The sequence below is a fragment of the Lonchura striata genome, chromosome 2 (assembly GCF_050655825.1).
Source record: "Lonchura striata isolate lonStrDom1 chromosome 2, ASM5065582v1, whole genome shotgun sequence".
Taxonomy (NCBI): domain Eukaryota; kingdom Metazoa; phylum Chordata; class Aves; order Passeriformes; family Estrildidae; genus Lonchura; species Lonchura striata.
The window spans coordinates 123,334,254-123,356,100 of NC_140704.1; the positions used below are offsets into that span (position 1 = coordinate 123,334,254).

The 21,847-nt window shown below is 34.7% G+C and overlaps 1 protein-coding gene across 15 annotated transcripts in view; it reads left to right on the forward strand.

The window, feature by feature from the left end:
- Positions 1–21,847, forward strand: part of C2H8orf34 (chromosome 2 C8orf34 homolog) — a 262,725-nt gene that overhangs the window by 80,140 nt on the left and 160,738 nt on the right. For all 15 annotated transcript variants that reach the window (XR_014953440.1, XR_014953441.1, XM_021555580.4 and 12 more), the window contains one exon: positions 15,357–15,492. Coding sequence is in view for 13 of the 15 variants with exons in the window: in XM_021555580.4 (XP_021411255.2) it covers positions 15,357–15,492 (136 nt within the window). In the remaining 2 variants the exon portion in view is untranslated. The remainder of the gene's footprint in view (positions 1–15,356; positions 15,493–21,847) is intronic.

Genomic DNA, 21,847 nt, shown 5'->3' on the forward strand with positions numbered 1-21,847 from the left:
TTCTGCTCCTTTTAAATCTACTGTCAAATTTCAATTAAAACTGACAGTTTTCTAATCCAGGAAATTTCTTCCAATTCCCTGGAAATTGGTGTCTGTTTATAAGACAATCTCATTAGTACCATCCTGAAGCTTCAGTGCAAGGTAAAGAATTAACAGTGCAGATTGATCACTATTATGGCTCTGAAACAAACAAAGCATCTGCTGACTTGCTGAAGCATTTTGGGACAAGCTGTTTGAGTTAATGAAGGAGAGGAAACGAAGAAAGGTGGGCAGGATTACTAGGAAGAGGATTCTCAAAAAAATATAGAGGGAAGGAGATGATACTAGCATTAAGGAATTATTGAGATGCAACACAAATCCCTGAGAATTCAAAATTCATTGCATTTGTGGCTTACAGAGTAACTAACTCTACCTTTTTTGTGTATTTTAATTTCCCTGCCAGGCTGAATTTTATTTTTATTATATATTGCAAGGTGTGCTTTTGTCATTCAATATGATACCAAGTGCAAGCCAGATTTTAAAATTTAGAAGATAAACATAATTGTAAATGCTGCAAACAGCAAATAATATGCAAAGCAGTGAATAACATAGCAGAATACAAACTTACTTGTTAAGTTACCTGTTCTTACTTGAAAACAGGATATTAAACTTAGACTAAAGAGCTGTTGCTTGGCCTTACATTCTTTTTATAGTGTATTTTATGTGAAGAACTTATGAGTGTTCTATTTTATAAAATTAAATGGGAGTGGAATACTGGTTGTAATTGCTAAAATGAAAAAAGGGGACAGAGGAAGAATAAACATGGAGAAGAAAGAGAGTGAAGTAGGAGGTAATTTATAGGGAAGTACAAAAGGAACGAATGTGGGTTTTCAGAAAGGGAACTCCTCTGATATTTTCAGAGCTCAAAATGCAATTTGAAAAGCCTTGATAAAAATTAGAAGAGAGTGAGGTTGAAAACAAAGGAGTAACTACACTTCAACACAGGTCTTCAGCCCACCTAAAATTGCAAATATTCCATTTGTCTGCTTTGATTGCTATCTTAAGAATTCATTTCCATCAGGTAAAATTAGCAGTAAAAGTCATGACTCCCCTGCAAAAAAAAAGGATAGTCTCAAGCACTCCAAGTTAGATAGCACTACCAGTGCCATCTTTTGTAAGTCTGAGCCATTTTGAGCTGATCAAGAGTCTCATTAACATTTGCTGTGATTCATGGGGTCACTGTGAGCCACACAATACCTTGGGTTTGCAAATTCACTGTAGTAACTGCACTCCACCTGCTCATATCAAAAGTAGTGCTGCTTCCAGTGCCTGTTCTTGCTTTTTCTTTAATGACCCAACAGTCATGAAGACATCATTCTTTGTATGTGAATATACTGGCAGTAAGTGTTATTATATTTGAGACATTTTGACTATTAATGTATCAATTATGAAGAAGGGTAAAATGTTGTGGAGACAAAAACTATTCAGGACATGAGAAATTCACAAAGAGAACAATTATTGAAAAGATAAATTGGGGTAATCAGCACTTCATGTCATCAAAAAATAGGAATGCTTGAAAGTAAATTAAAAATAACCTAAAGGAGCATTTCAAATGAAGGCTGTTGTCAGTTATCATAAATAGCTTCCAGACCCTGTGCATAATTAGTGAGGACTAGAAGGGTGAGGGAGAGACAGGTAAAGTAAGAATACACTATGTAATAAGTCTATTAAAAAAAGCACGGCAATGGGCAAAGATAAAGCAAGAAAGAGGAAATATGCCGGATTGAAATATAAGGATCCAAGTTATCTTTGATATTAAATTATTTGAATTAAATTGAGTTGTATAAAGGAAAAGTAGACACTGGAGGTTGTTGCACATAATTCTTTATTTGGGGTCCTTTCCTTAATTTACCCGCCACCCCCCCCCCCCCCCCCCGCAGTCGGGAGTATTAGATTAGTCTAAATATCAAATTTTGAAGCAAATTTATCTTCTAACCTTTGCTTTGGAATTGTGAAAATTTTGACAATTTCTCTATATTTCTCTGTCCTTTACTACTGCAGTGATCTCAAGATAGTACATATAATAATTGCACATAAACTAAATGCAAAGCAAGAGCTGTTAAAGTAAAATTTAAAAATTAAAATTAAAAATTAAAAATAAGTCCTAAAATTAATTTCTAATATATACCAAATACTTCCTCAAATTGTAGGCTATAGGATTTCAGTTTTGTATTACAAGGAAAATAAGAATTGTGTTTTAAGATGATACAGTATTGCTTTTTTCTATAAAGATGCTTCCTGGTGGTATCTTCTATTTTAACTTAAATAATAAGACATTACCCTGTTTTAATTTAACTGTTTTTATATCACAGACACTGAGTTGAAAACAAATACTAAGATGTATTTTAAATTCAGCTTTTCTGATTGCCTCTTTAAGAGTTCCGTGTCTGAACAATAACCATCAGAGAAGATACTGCTGAGTGAGTCTGAGCTGAGCTCAAAATCAATGCAGCAAGAAATAGGTGACCTTCAGAGAGATGAGCTGCTTAGCCCTGCTCCTTTTGGGCCACACAAGCTTGGCTGCTGGCATAAGGATGGAAAAATTAGTCAGCTGGCCTGTGGGATATGCAGGTCTGACTCTTCCCATGGCAGCACAGACTTTGTTTAGCATAAACTGATTGTGAAACTGCTGCTGGAGGCATTGAGGTCTTTGAACAATAAGCTGCACGGGGAGCACGCTTAGAAGAGTTAAGTTCTGGCTCCACTGCAGTAAAATATGAGTTTAGCCACTGATGCATATAAAGCCAAGGTTTTGCTGTGAGGGAGTGTGATCATGGCAAGAAAGATGGTGAGTCACTTTTGGAGGAATATGTAAAAGTGAGGATGGAAATGGTTAGCAAAATGTTGAGATACTGAGCATCTGAAAAAGAAATTAAAATTTATTAGGTTTTGTGTGTATGCATGTGATGTTAAATACATAATGTTGGTACATTCCTGGACTAAACAGTAGAGGTTACAGTGTGTGTTTGTGACCGAAGGAGTTTGGAACAGAAGGGTTTCATTTATTGGCTTACTGTTTTCTAGGTTATATTGATGTAGCCCAAATTTCTTTTCTGTAAAGAAAATGGTTTATCTTTTAAGTATCCAATAATGAAGGAATAAAATAAAAATTAAAAGAATTATTATTTGTTCCAGTGTTTTAAATCCTCTTCTGAGAAACTTTGTGGTCCTGGGAATAATGAAATATAAATAAATATGCAAATAATAGGATTTGTTAGTATTGTTTTTTAACCAGATGCAAAGAGAAACAAATCCAATTGTGTCTTCAAAAAATTTCTCCCTTTATTTTATTAAAACCAGAAGTTACAAGGAGATTGTTTGCCTTTCAATATGATGAGAATAAAAACTGGAAAAGGTGGTGTAAATGAAACTATAAAAGAACAAAATTGTTCTTTAAAGGCATAATTCATAATAAAACAAGTGATAGTCACATATTTATCCTTTTTAACATGAGTAAAGAGCATGCTTTCATGCTTTCTGTTTGTCCAAAACATTCCTACATTATTGCAGAATTTTAAAATATTATTGACTTTAGTATTTTCCTATTTTTGGATATATAAATGCTGACATTGAAGTATGAAAGTGGTGTTGCATATAATCCTTTCTTAGTCTTCCTTCAAGTTTCTTTTGATGAGTAATTTCAGCTTCAAGTTTGTTCAGACAATTGTCCAGTAGGCTAGAAAAAATAATATTTGTATTATATAAAAATGTATTTATTGTTTTAAATAATTATTACAAATAATTGTGTACTGTTTATGTGAAATGCAAATGAAGGCTAACTAATTTTATTATCATATGTAATTTTTTGCTTAACTAAGGTGAAAACATGAAACTTTGAGATTGAGAAGATAAGCCATGCTTCCCATGTGCACGTTTTACAGTTTTTTCATGTAGAAATATTCCCCTTGTTGTATGTAGATTTGAAAGCACTTGAAGGCAAATCAGCTGGTTTCATGGACACAAGAGAACTGGGTGTGTGTCCTGCACATGCCTTACAGAGTGCTTGCCATTCACTGTGATACTTCCCTGTTATGGCACAAAGAAGTGGCTAAACATCTATTTCCTTCAAACATTGCAAAGTCCTCATTTCTTTCCTCCATGTGGAGAATGCAGTCAATCCTAATTAATGTTTGCTTTAATGGAATAGTTTCCTCTTGCTCACCTGGCCACTCTCTGAAAGATTGTTTTGGCACATCACAGGAAAATGCTTTTTCTTGACATAGGGATTTACTCTTTTTTTTTAGCATATTCAGAAGTTGAGTGAATCATTGTCAATTTTATGTATTCAAAGGAATTTTATGTATGATTTAATTCCTGTTTCAGCATCTCTGTCATTTGCTTAGAGTATAAATGATTAAAAGTAAATGTGAGTTAATGTCTGTGGAGAGACAATTCCTCAGAACGTCACAGATTTAATTTTCAATCACTATCACCTAACTGCAGAAGTACTCAAAGTAATGTTGGGAGTAGAGAAGACTTGTCAAGGTGTCTAACAATAGTTTCCAGACCTGTTTATCCATTTGGCTTTATGGGGAAATGTGTCCGTGTGGGGCATTTTATGAAATGGTTTTCATGCTTTCTTGGATATCCTCAGAGGGATACAAAAATCTTTTGACATATTTGAATATTTCTGAGAGGAACTTGTTTTCCTGGTGTTTTTCAGGAAATGGGTAGCAACTGGGTTATGTCAGTCACAAATAATTTGGCTGAACTTATTATTGTGGAGTTTTTTATGAATATTCACTCAATGTTTTGATAAAAACAATACTTTTTTGGGTGAAATTTGTTCTAAATATATGTCTGGTTACCGGGGCAAAATATTGTTAAAGTCTCACAAAGCAGTAGTTATTTTTTTTTCTTTGAATATTAATTTTCTTTTGATGTGTTCAAAGGCATTGGTGAAATGGCTTGAATAAAATACTTAAGGAACCTAAAATTCTCTGTTAAAACCTCCAAATTATATAAATATGGTAGTTATACAACCCATGACTTGGGACTTGTCTTTCTGATAGCCTGTTGTTTAGAATTTGTTTGGATTATGTGGGTTTGATTTCTTTATATTAGCCATAATTTATAGTTTGTAAATGAGCAACAGTTTGGCAAGAATTCACATCATATTGAATCTTTACATAGAGAAACACTCCATAAGAAGTATAACATTAATTATATGGGGGACTTTCATTGGTGTGTTGGGAAGTTGTGTCAGCCTTCTGAGCTTCTTGAACTTCTTAAACAGACTGTTTTGAAGTGCTCATCTGAGAAGGAACTTTGTACATAAATAATTGGAAAGGTCATTTGGGAGCTGAGGAAAGTGTTTCTATGGAGATGCTGAAGCACTGTCAGATGTTACAAACTGCTTCTTGTGTTTTGAGAAACTTAAGGGGTGTTGAGTTTGGAGGAATGCAATTTAATTGATATGACAATTTGATGAAGGATCAAATGTACGTGTGCACTAGTTTCAGTATAATATTTGTATCTGTAATATGGAAATGGATGAATTATTAAGTTTTGAAATTTTTTTTGAGCCTATGGATCCCCTTTCAAATTGATGTTAATTTTCAAGGTATCATGACATATCCATTAGGTCTGCATTCATTTCAAAAGCTATATCATAATATCAGATATAATTTAATTTATGTGTATTACCATATTTCAGGAATTTTTAAACAGATGAGGAAAAGGTGATAAGAAGGTAAGACACTGTGTTGATAACAAGCCTGATTTTAGCCTTCTTCTCATATTCAAGCTTATTTCCAAGTTCAATCATAATAGATTTTATCAGCTTGGCATTGCTCATTTAAATAAGAAAAAAAATAAAAGGCTATGATTACTTGCCATGTGTGATACTTTTTTAAAAAGTTGAAAATTGTATCTTTAATGTGGTAACACATAATATTAAGAATCATATGTTGGTAATATATTAGGAATGTGTTTCTGAAGACATGAATATTCTCATAGAATCTCAGTTGTGAAAACTTCTGTGTCTTGAAAGAAGCAAGAAGCAAAATTACACTAAATTTTAAGGTCGTTAAAGCAGCAGAGGTGAGTCACAGATGGGGTATCATTCTGTTAATATAAAAATTATATCTTGTTTTCTTTTATTGCTGATGCTTTGATAAACATGTTCATATTCTTACTTGTTACTGTTACTTAAATACCAGATGCTTTTCCCACTAAGGGTTATAGCTCTGGGAGAAGGGCTGAGCCTAACTGATTATGAAAGCTTGTTTTAGTTGGAGAAGGTGATCCTACTTCCTCCTCTGTTCCTTCAGGCAGAGTAGGTTCAGGTAGGTTTCTGTTGTTTCCTTTAGATGGATCTTAATGCTTGAAACCTTAGTGTGCCAAGGCAGCTCTGCAATTCTACCAACACACATGCAGAAGATTCTACCAAAAATATAGTATTTTTATTATGGATTCGTACCAGAATCAGGTAAAAATCAAGCTCTGATATCACTGGGAATGGTAGAAAGGGGTAAGAGCACAGGAATAAATGGGACTTCACCACTGGAAACAAGGTATTCTGGAACACAGAACTGCATTCTTAGTGGCTGCAGGTTAGCACCTTGGAGTTTGACCTTATTCATCCATCATTTGAGCTAACAGTATTTCAAGGCTAGTGAGGTTTGCTAGTGTGCCTGAGGATCGAAAACCATGAATTACTTGGCCTTTTTATGTTGATCTAACTTTCTTCTTGGTGCAGTGCTGCCCGTTTCCTTTTGGCTTGAAATAGATATTTTTTGCTGTTGGGATTTTTTCTTTATTTTCTCTGTTCTTCCTGTTGATATGGTTTTGTACTGTGACTTTGTCTTTATTTCATTTTTAGGTTTTCTAACAGTCAGACTGCCTGCAGTCTAGAAAATTAGTACAGATGGTTATTTTTGAGAAGAAAAATACAATAATTTAGTAATTTTTCTGCTGTGATACAATGTACTCTTTTTTTGCTGCCTCCAACCAGCATATGATTGTGCTTCCTAATGTTTTGTGTTTCCTTCACCCTTTTTTCACAGCTTTTAAAGGAACATTTGATATCTGATGTTGAGTTGGCTTTCCAGTCTAGAGTCTCTGACTCCCTCTCAGTTAGGGGTAGTGTAGATAGAGTGGTTTTTGTCCTCCACAGGAAAAGGACCTACAGTGGCTGCCAAAAGATGTGGTTCGCATCTGTTCCAGTGCTATGGACTCCAAAGTTAAAGCTATCTCAAGATCTACCTGAGTTTCACAGCTGTCATTTTAAGGAGCTAAAACCCAAAAGGGAGAAACTTGAAATACTTAAGATAAATTTTCAGTCTGTGGAGTAATGGGAAATTTCCCTTGAGTTCAGTGGAGTCATGATTAGTGTTAGTGTGTCTTGAGAAGCAGAATTGTCAGATAAAATTTTCTGATTGATTTTTAAAATTATTTTAATCTGAAATGAGATATTCTGGAGAAATATGTCATTCATATTTGGAAGATAAAGTAGTGTTGAGTAAAAGCAAATGTATCTCTATGATGTTTAAGATACTAGGCTTGAACTAATATTAATTAGTTAGCTAACTAATATTAGGTTAGCATGACCTAACATGCTGTAATGCCTGATTTATTTTTAGGCAATAATCTTGTCCTGCAATATTCAATGAAAGTATAGCAACCAAATGTATTATATGTACCACTAGACCATTTTCCATTTCAGCCAGATCTCTGTCTTGCATTGTAGAATGCTTGCACAATCATTGCGACAAAACCAAAAATCTAATTTTCTACTTTCCAAACAAAAGCATGAGCAAACATAAGCCAACAGTGCACTGAACTCATACATTACACAAAGCAATCTAACAGAATAAACAGCACCTATACAACATCTCCAACTGCACATGTTTTTCGGTAATCTAAACTTTATTTAAAAAGCACTTGCTTCTCTTTATTAAAAAAGAAAGAAATATTGGAAAACTGTGTGGTATATTTAAAACCTTATTAAATTATTAATCTATTTGATGTGGGGAATGTTTTTGACATACCTGCTAGTTTATCTGCTTGACCCAACTGGGGAGATAAAATTATAAATTTTTTTCTCTACCCTCTTTGGAAAGATTTCAGTGGTATGAATTTAATCAATGAGTGAGGAAGAGCATGTACTGTCAGCTGGGATGCCATTGGTATGCTGATGGTATCCAGCTCAGTGTCTGCTTCTTGGAGTGTAGACAGTGCAGTCTTCCAGATGTCCCAGTGTCTGGCCAAAATAAGGATAGTGATACAAAACAGATGGTCGTATCTCAGGACCAAGGAGAGTTGATGCAAGCTGATAGAGGGATGGGGCTGGAAGAAATGGCAGAGCCTGGGTTAGTGGTTGCCATGCTGTACTCATTCTCATCCTCGATTCACAGTTAGCAGAAGAAACAAGGAGGGCAGTTTTCCCTTTGCAGCTGGGCAGAAGTTACAGAGCAATAGAAAAGTATGTTTCTTCTAGTTTTTTAGCTAAGAGCTTTGGTGATTATTGTAGAATTGCTTACATGGTTACTGTCTCAGTCAGGACTTTAATGAACCTAGAGCTCACTAGGAACTTCCACATACAACATAAGAAATATCTGTTGCTAAATGTGCCTGTGCACACAGAGTGTTTAGAGATTTCATTGCTTTTTCCCTGCCTGCCCAAACTGTCCAGTCTGAGATCACTCATATATTAGTCCCTAAATTAACTGGAACTTTTCTAGCATAATAGGTGCAATAGTGCAATGACTGAAAGCTACTTTTTTTAAAACTGGGAGATGTGCTAGTTTATCAGTAGAAAATTTAAGCTGTATAAGCACCTTGCTTCTTACTTATGGTGGTTCTTTTTAATGAAAAAAAATTCTCTGGAGGACAAGTAAAATATTTTACTTTTACTTAAGTAACTAATTAAAAAATAGAAGATGGGGAACTAGAGATATTTGCACTGTAGGAATTCTTGATGTGTGTAGGTTTATGAAAGAGAATATGCTTACTGGCACTCCAAGGACAAACAGTTTTTAAAAAAACAAGAAAAAAGTCCTTTTGGAAGGTTCCCTGTTGCTGGAAATGTTTGGCATAAGATTATTCGTAATTTTTATGCTTTGCCTCAACTTTCATTTTAATAAAAGGTGTATGAATTTCCACTGGCCTCTCAACAAGCTAACTAGGATTAATCCAGCCAATGGACAGGTAGAGTAACTTATGTGGCTGCAAAGAAATATGAATGCGCAACTCAGTGCAAAAATTGATTCATAAAATATTAAACAGGATAATTTTTTTTCTGTTGGCTGAAAATGCCCTCTAGGCACTCTGTGTTTTGTGAGGAATACTGAACTAATGAATTACTCAGCTCATTTTTGTAAAACTTCATATAAACAGCATGAAAATTATCAGCTTAGTTCAAAATATAAGCAACAATGTAATGTGAAATTCAGTATTACAGATATATATATTGTAAGACACATCTGTATTACATTAACCAAATGCACTTCAAAATATTACAGCTGTCTCCCCTTTGTTAAAAAATAAAAAACCACAAACTGAAACCTTTTAAATATACATTCTTTTCTAATGCTTTTATATTTTCATTATGATTGAAGAAAAACTTTCGGATTTAAACATGGCTTTTTCTATTATTATGAAAAAGCTTTTTTTGGTGGTTTTCTTTAAGAACACAGAGTTGAACTGTGGCCCAAATTGCACACAATTATAGTGGTTGCAGGAATGAGTGACAGTAGAATTGGAGCTAATTAGAAATATTGATCAAAATTTTCTTTTAAATTTAAAGGTTGCTTTACTTAAATATAAAGTGAAAAAAAAAAAATTACCAAGGGAAATCATTAAAAGACATTCCTTTAGATGCCTTCTGAACTCCAGAATTTCAGGTGGTTTTGTGTATTATCTCATGACCTCTTTGAGATTCTGTATTATTGCAGTGCAAGCACTGGTGTGCAGTTATGGCAATTGCAGTAATGCATTGTAGAATGTGATGTAGCAAGTGAAATTTTTTTATTGGAAATGTAGAAGTAATTAAAATGCTCCAGGCAATACCAGATTCCCATTAATGTAGAAATAAAGTGGGTTTTTTTAAATTCATTAGCACTGAATGAAACTACCTAGTTGAAAGCTTAGACCAATGAGTTTGAAATCCCTACTGGTAAGGAGCAACAATAATTATTAGGCAGTTATTGTTGCTGAACTGGTGGGTGAGCAGTGGTTATTTGGTGATATTAGATCCTTGGATTACCAGAATGATAAGCCAATTCTTTTCAACTCTGATTATGGACTTCCTCATGTAAATAAAAAGAAACCATAATGTGCTCTGAAGCCCCTGCTCTGCATGCAGAGACACTCTCATTGCCTAAGTCAGTGTTCAGTCTTGCCTACAAGTTACTTGTTTTCAGTCAAAAATAACTATCACACCTTGTGGAAAAAGGAAGAATAAGCAGGAACCCTGTGGGCCAGTTCTTCATGTAATTTTCTAAGATCCTGAAGTGTTTAATGAAACTAGAACATCTACATCAGAAAAGGCTACCTCCTATGTTAATTCAAATCACACCTGGGGAAAAATAGGAAGGGGGAGATACTTAAGAAAGATTCCTTTCACTCTTGCTGATTAAAAGTGAGAACTCAAATCAATGATTCATTGTATATTTCAGTACCTGAAACAATGCTGCTTTCTCTACTCCCATGTTGGTTTTGTGGTTTTTAGACTTATGGAGTGAAATTCTGCTCGATTGGCTCTGACAACTGATACAGGTAGACATAGATGTGCAAATTCAAGGACTCAGCAGCATCATGTTTCAATTGACTTTCTGTGCATCTGTCAGTGAAAGCACAAACATTTAGGGAATTTATTGTCAACTTGAGATGCTTCTTAAGTAAGATGTCTTCAGAACAGTGTGTTCCAAAATCTTAGATATACCTAAGGGGTGAAAGTCTGTTGATGTATTTACTTAGAATATTTGTATCAAAACCCTATGACATGGGTCTAAACTGGGTGAAATTCTGGTATTTTAAGATGTTTATGGGAAAATATCTTAGAACATATGTGCCAGACTAACAGCATTGTCTGCTCCATGACATTGAAGAAACAAAAAGAGAAGTCCTGTAGTTAGTGTGCTGTAGAAGATAACTCCAGTTTTGCATCTGTTGAAGCAAATATTTAAAATATCTGTTTCAAGAGTGGAGCATCAGATATTCTAAGTTCATGATTCTTCCTTGTCTGGAAGCCTACTTCATGCTTGCCCCAGTACTTTTTTAGGAATTGATGCGTTCTTTTGTTGTAATCTCTTCATAACTGGCAAGATAATTTATCTAAAACAAAGAGGATTGATTAACATAATAAGACACAAAAATATGACATATAAAGCTGCTTAGATTCAACAAGCAGAGCTTCTATCAGCAGTAGGATTTTGTTGAATTGCGTTTATTTAGTTGTTTCTTTGTTTGGTTTGTTGTTCTATTTTTGGTGGGGTTTTTTTTTTTTTTTTTTTGGTTGGTTGTGGGGGGCTTTGTTTTCAAATGAGATTAGTAGAGCATAGTAAGAGTCTGTGCTTCAGCCAACAACGCCTTGACAATTCAATGCTATATACAAGGAATACATCAATGTCTACCACAATGTAAGAGCACTACTCTGAGGAATTAATTGCTTCAGAGAATGAGGCATTATTTTACTGGTGCACCAGGACTGACTGGTGGCATGCAAGAATATAAATCAGAATTCATTGTCTGAATTTTACTCTCCCATGAAAACATTTAGTGCTTTTGTTAGTATTAGACTGAACAGACAAACTAAGCTGCCATGGACTTTTTCCAGTTTTGAGCCTTATACTTCTTGAAGTAATCCTGGGAAATTACTACATGTTTTATTATGGAGGAAGGAGACAAAAGTGACTGGATCATATGAAACAATACAACATATCTGATTACATGGATCTTCTGTGCAACTAAGCTTTCACTGTATTTTATAGGAATTTTGCATAAGAAGAGCTCTGTCCTTAAAATGAATGGTGTGCAAGTCTTGTGTTTGTAAAATCATTCCACAACCTGTCATCCCAAGACAATAAGCAATCTTGCAGTCTGAAATATTTGGCACTAGTGAGTGCCCCTTTCCCTCTCCCCATCCTTTCCTCCAAAAAAAGAAAGTAAATAATTGTGATCAATGTCCTATTTAAAAACATGACCTTGTTATTGGGCTTTATTCTCGTTTAGTTGAAGTAGATAACTTTTTACCCCTCCCTTTTTGGTGAAAATTTTCTATATAAAAATATCACAATGAATTAAGCTTAGCACAACATTATTGTTAATCTAGAAAACATCTCATTCTCTTCTATACTATATTACACTTGTGATCTTTATCTCACTTCCAAATATTTTCTGTTTTCTCCGTGAATTACCTCATTGCTGCTCAATAAAACCATGGAGCCACTAAGCTGTATAATGACTAATTGGTCTAGCAAAGAATACAAAGAAAGAGAAAAGATTCAGTGTCCAGAACCTATAACTGAATTGACTCTCTAATGAAATCCTATTTTTCTAAGACTGGTTCTTTCCGATAGAAGTATCTGAAACTTTGAAGCTCTTTTTTTTACTCTTAAATAAAGCACTATTGCGTTCACTGGTTGTATCTATGTTAATAACTTTCTTATTTGTGAACAAATATTTTTCTGCAAAGCACGCATGAATTATTGAACAATATGCACACATACACTCAAGAGTTTAGCACTAAAATTTCTGTATGATTTGTTGTTTTACTGCTGCTAGGTTTTGTTGTTTTGTTGTTTTGGGTTTTTTAAATTAAAAATCTTCAATAATTAATGGGGTTGATCTGGAAGATGGCATATAAACTTGCTTACAAACTCAAAAATTCCCATCCAAAGTTATGGGTATTACAAAACAGGCAGTTTCTCAAAGCCCAGTTGCTTTAGTGAGAAAATGTTCAGTATCTGTACTGTAAATCTGAAGTATCCAGAAGAAACTGAAAGCATTCCATGTCCATGCAGAGGCACAGTAATGAGATTAAATCAAATGCTGCAGTTACTCTTTGGATTACCCTGTTTGCTTGTATTATTAACAGCTTTTTGTAATTTGCCATGTACAAATTCCATCCAATGTTGAATTAGATCAACTACAATTCCTTGAGAAAAATAGCAGTTGTTTACGATGTAGGTTTTTGGTATTTCAAATCTGCACTTTGTATGCACATTACTGCTGTTACTCCAACAGCATCTGACAATAAATTAATATTGCATACTATTCTGCCTTCTTGTCTGTTGGCTACTACTACAGGCAGCTCTTGAATCCACATTTTTAGCACAAAGTTTCACTTAATTCTTTTTTGAGAGAAAAAGGGTGTTAGTTGACTAAAAATGACAAAAAGGCATGATAATTTGATATCCAAATTCAAATATAAAAGATATCATGGAGGGCAGCCTATATCATTGCTTTGTTGAAACACATAGTCATCAGAGAGCCAAAAGTTAATCAAGCAGAGAACAGCTGAAAATCTTATTTAAAGAAATCACGTCTGCTTAGTGGGAGAAAAATCTGAAGCATATGCTTCAATTACTTTTAAACTGTAATTCATCCAGTCGTTTACATCTATTAAAAAGTATGGAACTTTTCACACCTCTTTAAAGCACAATTAAACTGTATTTATTTTAATACATAATGTGTTCCAAATATGTAATACCTTTTCTGAAATGACTCATAGGTGGTTGATTTCATAGCTCTCTATCATATAACCTTCCAGGTCCTTTGAATTAGTTTGTGTATTAAGCATACATGGAATTTAAAGGAAAGGGTGTTGAAATGGTGTAAATGATGCCAGAAACTTCAGTAACTTGTCAGTTTATATCAAGGCAACAAATTGGCTGGGGGTGGTGGTGGTGGGGAGGAGAGTTTTCTTAAGCAGTAAAATAAAACATTACAGAGAAGAAAATGTGGTTCAAGGACTTTGGTCACAAAATTTTCATATGAGTTAAGCCTAGCTGTTATTGACTGTTGCTTACTAAAATCCATGTCTCCCCAAAAGAGTGTTGTTAACAGGACATAATCCCGATAATCTGACCACATTGCCCTGACTTTAAAGCACACTGGTAGGAGTGAGGTCTATGAACTATAGAGGACGACCAGAAGTATTTTGGGTAGAGATTTGGGGGGTTGTATCTCATTCTTTTGTGTATGAAAAGCAGCTTGGTTCTCCACTGTCTGTCTATAATGACTACTTGTGTATTTTAAATTCTAATTAATTGAATTGATTAATCTCCTCTGAATTTAAAGTTCTCTGTGACTTTTCTCCATCTGATATTGGGATTTAAAATCTTTTTGTACTTTGTGCTTCATTCAGATCCTTTAACATTAGGTTTGTTTTGTAAATGTAAATATATGAAAATACATGTGTATAGAATATCTGAAAGACATTTTAATCAGATGATGACATACTGTGTACCATACACCACATGCATCAGTCAGTACATGGAATGGTTACATGGTCAGTCTATGATAATTTAATAGAAGCTAGCCAGTGCTTTGCTTGTTTGCATTTCAGCTAGAGAATAATCAAGTTATAAACAAGTGAAAATTGGGCTTATAGATACTTGAGGCATAGAGAACTTGTGTTAGCAAAAAATATTTTGTGCTTTGTGTTAGCAAAAAATATAGAGATTAACCTCAAAAGAATGCCCTGTAAACCAAAATAATTCATTTACAATCCAGCTGAGCTATACTATTGCAGTGTCATCTTGGGAAAAAAAAATCTGAGACCCTTTTCTGTCTCCCTTCAAAATGTGAATGATTTTACAGTCATTGAAAATTCAGTTTTGATTGTGAGTTTCCCATATTACAGGAATATGGTAGATTTAAATATGCACATTATGGTCCCTTTCACTGTGATATATATGTCCATTTCATATTTTGTGGGTTTAGTAGAACACTTATTTTAGCAATATTTTTTTCACTGCTAAATGAATAGATGATGAAAAAAACATAGAAGAATAGCATACATTAAAAAAATATTTTTGTTTTCAATATGTTCAGTGTCAAATAGAGCTATTAGACAGCATCTCTTGATGACAAGTTTTTAATAAATGAACCAGATAAATAAAGATTTTAAAAATATGCAGCATGGTTTTATGTAGAAATGATACTGAATATTTTTTAAGGAACCCCTTATAAGATGGTGATAATATATAAAAGTAAAAATGCTCTCAGATGTCTTTTCCTGTTAGTATGCAAGTAACTGTTTTCTTCCCCATTTTTGTGCAGTTCCATTTTTTAGTGATTCTACAGGTAAGGCTTCTTTATTGCTACAAAATTTAATCATGTGTTCATCCCATTGTTCTGTCTTGTTGCAGAGGATCTTGATGATCTCAGAATGGAAGGAGTAACAAGTGTGGTGTCTTCTGGGAGCAAATTCAATCAAACTCGAAGTGCTCATATGGCTGAGCCTCAAGCAAAGGTCACATTGAATATATGTGCAAGATGTGCCAGGTAAAATTGAAACAAAACCAGATCATGCCAACTAATACTTTTCTTCTCTAGGTATTTTGTTGTGTTTTGTGCTTATGGACCAGGTGATGACCTTTCCTGTGCTAAAAAAAAAAAAAAAAAAGCGCCAAAAAAACCCTTAGCTACTGGCTACCCTGTGACCTCTGGCATTTGAATTGTGCAACTTATGTTTATGCTTGATGTGTCACATCGACATAGTCTTAGGCCTTGCTTCACAGCTTGAAACTATTTTGAGCCCTTCCGTCTCTGAATTTCATTTGTTATTTGATCTTCTGTGGTTTTTCAAGGGATGAATCAGGGAATTTGAGGGTTCAAATCCAATTTGAAAAGCACCTGTATAAATGGAGATTTAGTTGCACAGGTGCACTTCAGGATTTCAAATAGTTGCTTCTTAGCACTTTATAATCTCATCCTGTTTCACCTCTGAGAAATAATTTAGTCAGGTTGAACTCATTTTGGTTTTGACAGCTGGCAACAATTTTTGCATTTACAGTATGAAGACCAAATAAGCAGGTTAGTATTCCTGTAGCTTAGTCAACTCAAGAATGCAACACTAACAGAAACCCCTCAAATTTCCTGGATGAATTCTTCTATGTAGACAAAAGCTCATTTGGAGAAGGGATTTAAGCCTGTTTAAATGACAAAACTAGCCTTCTCACCCTTCTGTTAATGGTTCAGATTAACAAGAACAATATAGAGGCATGCCAATTTTATCTGCCTGCCTTTGCCAATGGCTGCTCTATTGTGTAGTTTGAGAGCGGATTAGCTGCTTGTAAATAAAAAGCAACCTGTGGTGAAATTAAGTCAAAAGTTTGGCCATATGCCACCCTACTTTTTTCTACTTTTTTCCCCATTTTGCTCATAAATTACTACTTTTCTAAAGCTCTAATGTAGACAGAGGGGCTTCAAGACATTTTCTGATGGTCTGGAAGTACAACTACGGGAGGCAAAACTGAATCACTGGTGCAATATCCTGTCTAGTAGGGGTGTGGAGCCTCAGGGAACTTCACCTCACAGTACTGCCACAGCAGCAGTGACTGGATGGCCTTGCAATTCTAGAGACTTTTGCTCATCAGCAGTGTGGCCTTATGCTTTAAGAAAAGAGCAAACATGTGTGTCATGGGATTCTTCCCAATTCATACAAAAAAATTGCTTATGTTTTAAAATGTTTCTAAACAACTACCTACATGAAAGCGTGGCACATTTTTTCACCTGGCATCTGTTGTCCATGGATTAAGAAGTAAGAGGTAAAGAATATAGAAACCTTAAGTTCTCTAAATTCTGAAGTTCTGAACTTGCATAACAACTTTTATGGATTACTATGAAGGTTAATTAAATTTTGAATTCCCTTTAAGTAGCTGCTGACAGCAGGTGCCAAGATACTATATATTCTCTCAATCCTGCACACCGGGGAACAAAGTGCTCAGATCTTGAGCCAAACCTAGCAACCTTGGCTATTAGTATTGTTCTTTAACTGCATGTAATATACTATTCCTCCCTCTAAAATATGAGCTGGGAGAGAAAGATCTCACAAAATCCCTTTTGTCACTTCACGTATCAGAGAATTCAAAACAATGCTTTATTTTGCTGCTGCACCTTCAACTATTTCCCTACAATGTTTAAGGAAATCGGTGAGGAACTGATGATACCTTCATGACTGTGATTCTTTTTACTCTTACTGCAATTTAGCAGTTTCTTTAAACTTTGGAGAAATTAAAAAAATAAACCATCTCTTCAGGAGCAAGGGAAGTCAAAAGAGACAAGCGGGTATTTCTGTTGTATTCACTAGTGAGGAAACTAGTATTTTTTTCTTCAAGGTGATAAAGTCTATCCATTCTTTTGTAACATTCCTTCCTTCTTATTGAGGACACCTTTCCTCTTTTCAAGACAATTATTACTGGAATTAGTGCTCTCTTCAGTACTTTCACAGGGGTTTAGTCTGGAGCCTTCTTGAAGCAGATGAAGTGGGGGGTACAGAGAGTTGCATAAAACAAGTGGCTTCGAAGACATAGAGACAGTTTGTTTCCTGTTTGATTTCAAGAGTAATTAGAATGTCTGTCTGTCAGTGATATAGCCATTGAAAATACTGTGCTATAAAATTAGAGTCTGAGTGTTTGGACCGTCTCACTGATTCAGTTTCTCAGTGTTGGCCTTTGTTTCCATTGTTATGACAAAGGCTAATATTTAATGTAAGGTCATAATACAGAGCCTATTAGAGTATTAATTTGTTTTAGAAATTATACTTTTATGTTTTCATATTCCATTTCCTAAGTAGTCTGGTGTGCTGTACAGTGTATATATATGAATACTGTGTGATTTGGTTATAGACACGTTTGAATACAATTTAAAAAGAAGTCAATAAGAGCTGTTGGTTATATGCATGCTTTTGGTTACAATTAAACAGGTGTTTTTCCTCTTAATGTTACTCATTTTTCAGTTGTAAAAGGTGATTTGAAATTAATTGAGTTATTAATGGCAGTGGTGTTGTATAGATAATAGGGCTTGTCAAGTCAGATTACTAGATTAGGTTTGCTGAAGGTATTTTGACTGTCGTTAGGAGAAATACAACTTTTTACTTGAAATTTAATTGGCAAAGTTCCAAATATTAGGAAATGTGTCTTGGCTCAGAAAAAAAGTTGAATTTTACTCATGAATTTGCATAATTGATTTCTTTCAACCTTGCTGTATTATTTTTTAAATGCTTTGCTCTCATTACTCTCCACTCAATTTACCTTCTATGACACCTCCTTCAGAAGTTTTCCTGCTTTCTTGGGTATATTGGAGCTTTTCTGAGAGACATTTATTTAAACAATTGAAGGAGTTTTTCAGTGCTAGCTTTAATTAATTTGGCTTAATATTTAGTGTCTCACTTGGAAGGGACAAATATTCTTATTGAAATTCCACCCTCTTTCTTCACTAAAATAGTGTGTAAGTTTTGGATGCTCTTGCTTCTAGGACTACATTTTCTTGCCATAGATCATTAGTGCTCTCTCTCATTATTTGAGAGTTAGAGTGAGCAGGTCTATGGCTATTAGGTTGGTTATTGTGTAGGTTACCTTAGCCTGAGAAGAGTGCTGGTTTCATTTTGTATGCCCCATGAAGCTACCTGCAGTAGGGTGCAACTATATGTTTTATATTTCTTTGGCTTCTGTTTCCTACAATGAGAGCAATGACTTGTGAGAAGAATGGTCTAAGCCAATGGTTTTCCTCCATACTGAGATACTTGTGATCAGACTTCATTTAGTGCCAGTTTAGCTTCTTCCCACAAAAAAGGAATGCCAAATGGAAGTGACTATAGTTAGAGATAAAAACCAATTTTGTTACAAGACAAACTAAATCGAGTTTATATTGTGGAGGAAACCTGCAATGGTGTTGAGACACTGCATTTGGGAAAATATTCTCACTTGCCCTAAGTCTCTTAGATAAAAGTACCAACTTGTTTGTGAATCATAAGAAATGAGACTGAGAATTAACATAATTTGAACTAGAATAAAACTCCCAAATTTGTAACTTTTTTAGAAACTGATATTTAACCTTCAATCATGATAATTTCACCAATCATCTTCAAATAATGAACAGGTAGATAGTTATCACAGACCAAGTCAGTAATTTTTTAAAAACGTAAAGTTCTCCACCCAGACATCCAGGAAATAAAAATGGGGAATTCTTTTAAGCTATCATACCAAATTTCTTTTTACAGCTTATGATTTAAAAAACTAAAAAAAATCCCCCAAAAAAACCAAGACCTCAAAAAACCTTTGCAAAAAACTCCCCAGATGAAGATGAGAAATTAAAGGAAGGGTTAATTCTACTGGAGTATAAATTGGTTTCTAGTCTGGCATATAACTGTAAGAAACAGAGAGCTTACTGTTTTCTGTAGAGATGTTTCACACACGATGAGCGAAATGCAGATGGATAACAGCTTTAAGAGGTTTTTCAAATGGGGAAGTAGCTACTAGAACAATGTTATTCCCATAGCTGCTCTTGGACTACAGGGCAAGTTAAGTAGCATATTAAGTCATCTAAATAAAGGGGTGACATCATTCACAAGGTGGAACAAAACAAGGTTTATAGATACAGAAAAAAAGGCTACAAAAAACCCCCACCCTGTGTTTGGAAGGTTTGCTTTTTTCTATTTAGCCTGAAAAATAAGGAAGGACACTTCTGCTAAAATGGATCTAGATTTTGATTATTTGAGTAAAATGGTTATAATAATTCTTTGTCTATGTCTGAGTGGCTTTTCAAATAGACTGACTCATTCTGTAACATGTTTTTGTGAATCCTTTCTCACATACAGGAAAAACAAATGCATTTCAGGTTTGGCCAATGAATTATAAGACATCCTCACACAGTAACAAGACTTGTGTGGGTTAAATAGATATTTAAATGACAATTTGTAAAAGCCAAACACCACTTCCATATTTCTCATATGTATTGTAACTTGCACATTGAGCGTTTTGCAAGAATTTAATCAACCATAAGGTAAAAGATAATATTAATGTACTATTGAATGAATTACAGGGGGTTTTCTTTTTCTTTTTTCTTTTTTTTTAAGGACCACCCATTAGCCTTGTATGCCCACTGCCATGCTCAAAAGTTAAATCTTGTTCTTGTGGAGTCTTGCCAATGCATTCCTGAAAGTAAGAAGCTTTTTGTTTTTAATAGCGCAAGGGCTGCATTCATTCTTTTTAACATCAATAGAATACAAAAAAGGGGTTGCATGTGATTAAAAAAGAAATGGGATTATAGAAAACATACTGTGCCACAAGCTTGAAGGCTTCTGAACAAGAATGTTGGGAAGGAACACTAGTCGCATACAAATGTAGGTTTGAGATGCAATGTTTTAGTTAATATTTTAAGGTTAGCTAAAGCAAAAGGACAGTGTAGGGACGTATTTTAACATATTAGAGGAATCAAAAATACAGATATAAACAAAGTACGTCTATACATTAAAAAACTAAAATGGATCTTTTCTTACTCTCACCCATGGGATGTGGAGTACTGTTCAAGTGTAGTAACTTGTATCCTTGAGCTGTTATTATAGAATACATGAAGTACTCTGTGTATGCTGCCATTATAGATATTTTTGGAAAACTTGGTTTAAAGAAAGTACTCAGAAATTCTCATGCCAGTTTGCCTTGCCTGTGAAAACCCTACCCTGTTCATCATGTGTGACTTTTACACCTTTAAGATGACTTGTCCTTCAAACAGTCTTCAAGTTAGCTTGTTTATTTACCAGTGACCTTTCATTAACAATTTAGATTTTTTTAAGGTTTGGTTTTCTACGGTATAGTCTCCACTATGTCCATGCTTGCCTGGGATATAATCATATAAACTATGTGGTGCTAAGTGAAATTTAGAATCATGTTAGTTCTCTGCAATATGTCAATGGAACTTGAGCAGATCTTCATGACATAGAGCCCTGACAACAAGGAACCTACAGGGGAGGAGACAAAAGAAATGAAGGAGCCAGCTATAATTTGACATATTTTCAGATTAATGATGGAAACTATGTAACTGCTGTTTGAATTGGCCATCATATATCTCTAGAAAAGAACAGGAATTATTTGGTTGGCTGGGGAATTCTATAGAAATTGTCTGAAACTTCAGACAACAGAGAAAAATTAATGAAATTAATAACCCCTATGAGGAAGATCATAAATACATTAAAGACTACATTTAAAAAACAGACAATGGTGATGGGCTTCTGGAAGATTTCCTCAGGAAAAGAAAGGAAGCATACTGAGCCTCCTCTACTTCCACTCTGCACAAAATCCCTTCCTTATTGCTTACGACCAGTCTGCTCTCATTCTCATTGTGTTCCTGAAACTGTTGGTATGGCTGACTTGTGTTTTGAAATGAGATGGGCTCTACTATATTGCCCAAGCATGTAATCCTAAAAATAACTCTCGAACTGAAAGGTGTCAGGGAGTGGATACTGCACCATGCAACGTTGGGATAGAGGCTAATCGGGTAGGGTGAAAAAATGTCGACATCTGGCATCCTCTATAGATGCCATAGGTCCCAGAAGAAGAAAGGATATATATTTTGCTACTGGTGCATTTTTTTGGCACTTGATCTAGATTAATGTTCTGCCAAATTAGACTAAGCCATCACAGTAGATGCTTCTGCTCTGTTTTCAGCAGACTGCTGCTGTTCAAGTCAGACTGTAAGATTTTTTTCCCAAATGGAGCATTCTGGCATCAGTCACCTCAAAGGGAGTAATACCATGAAAATGCATCCAGGTCTAAATGATATTGAAGCTCCATGGACTGTTTTCCCCTTATCCTGACCACATGTAACAGTGTGTGCTGCCTGGGTGACGTAATAAAAGGCT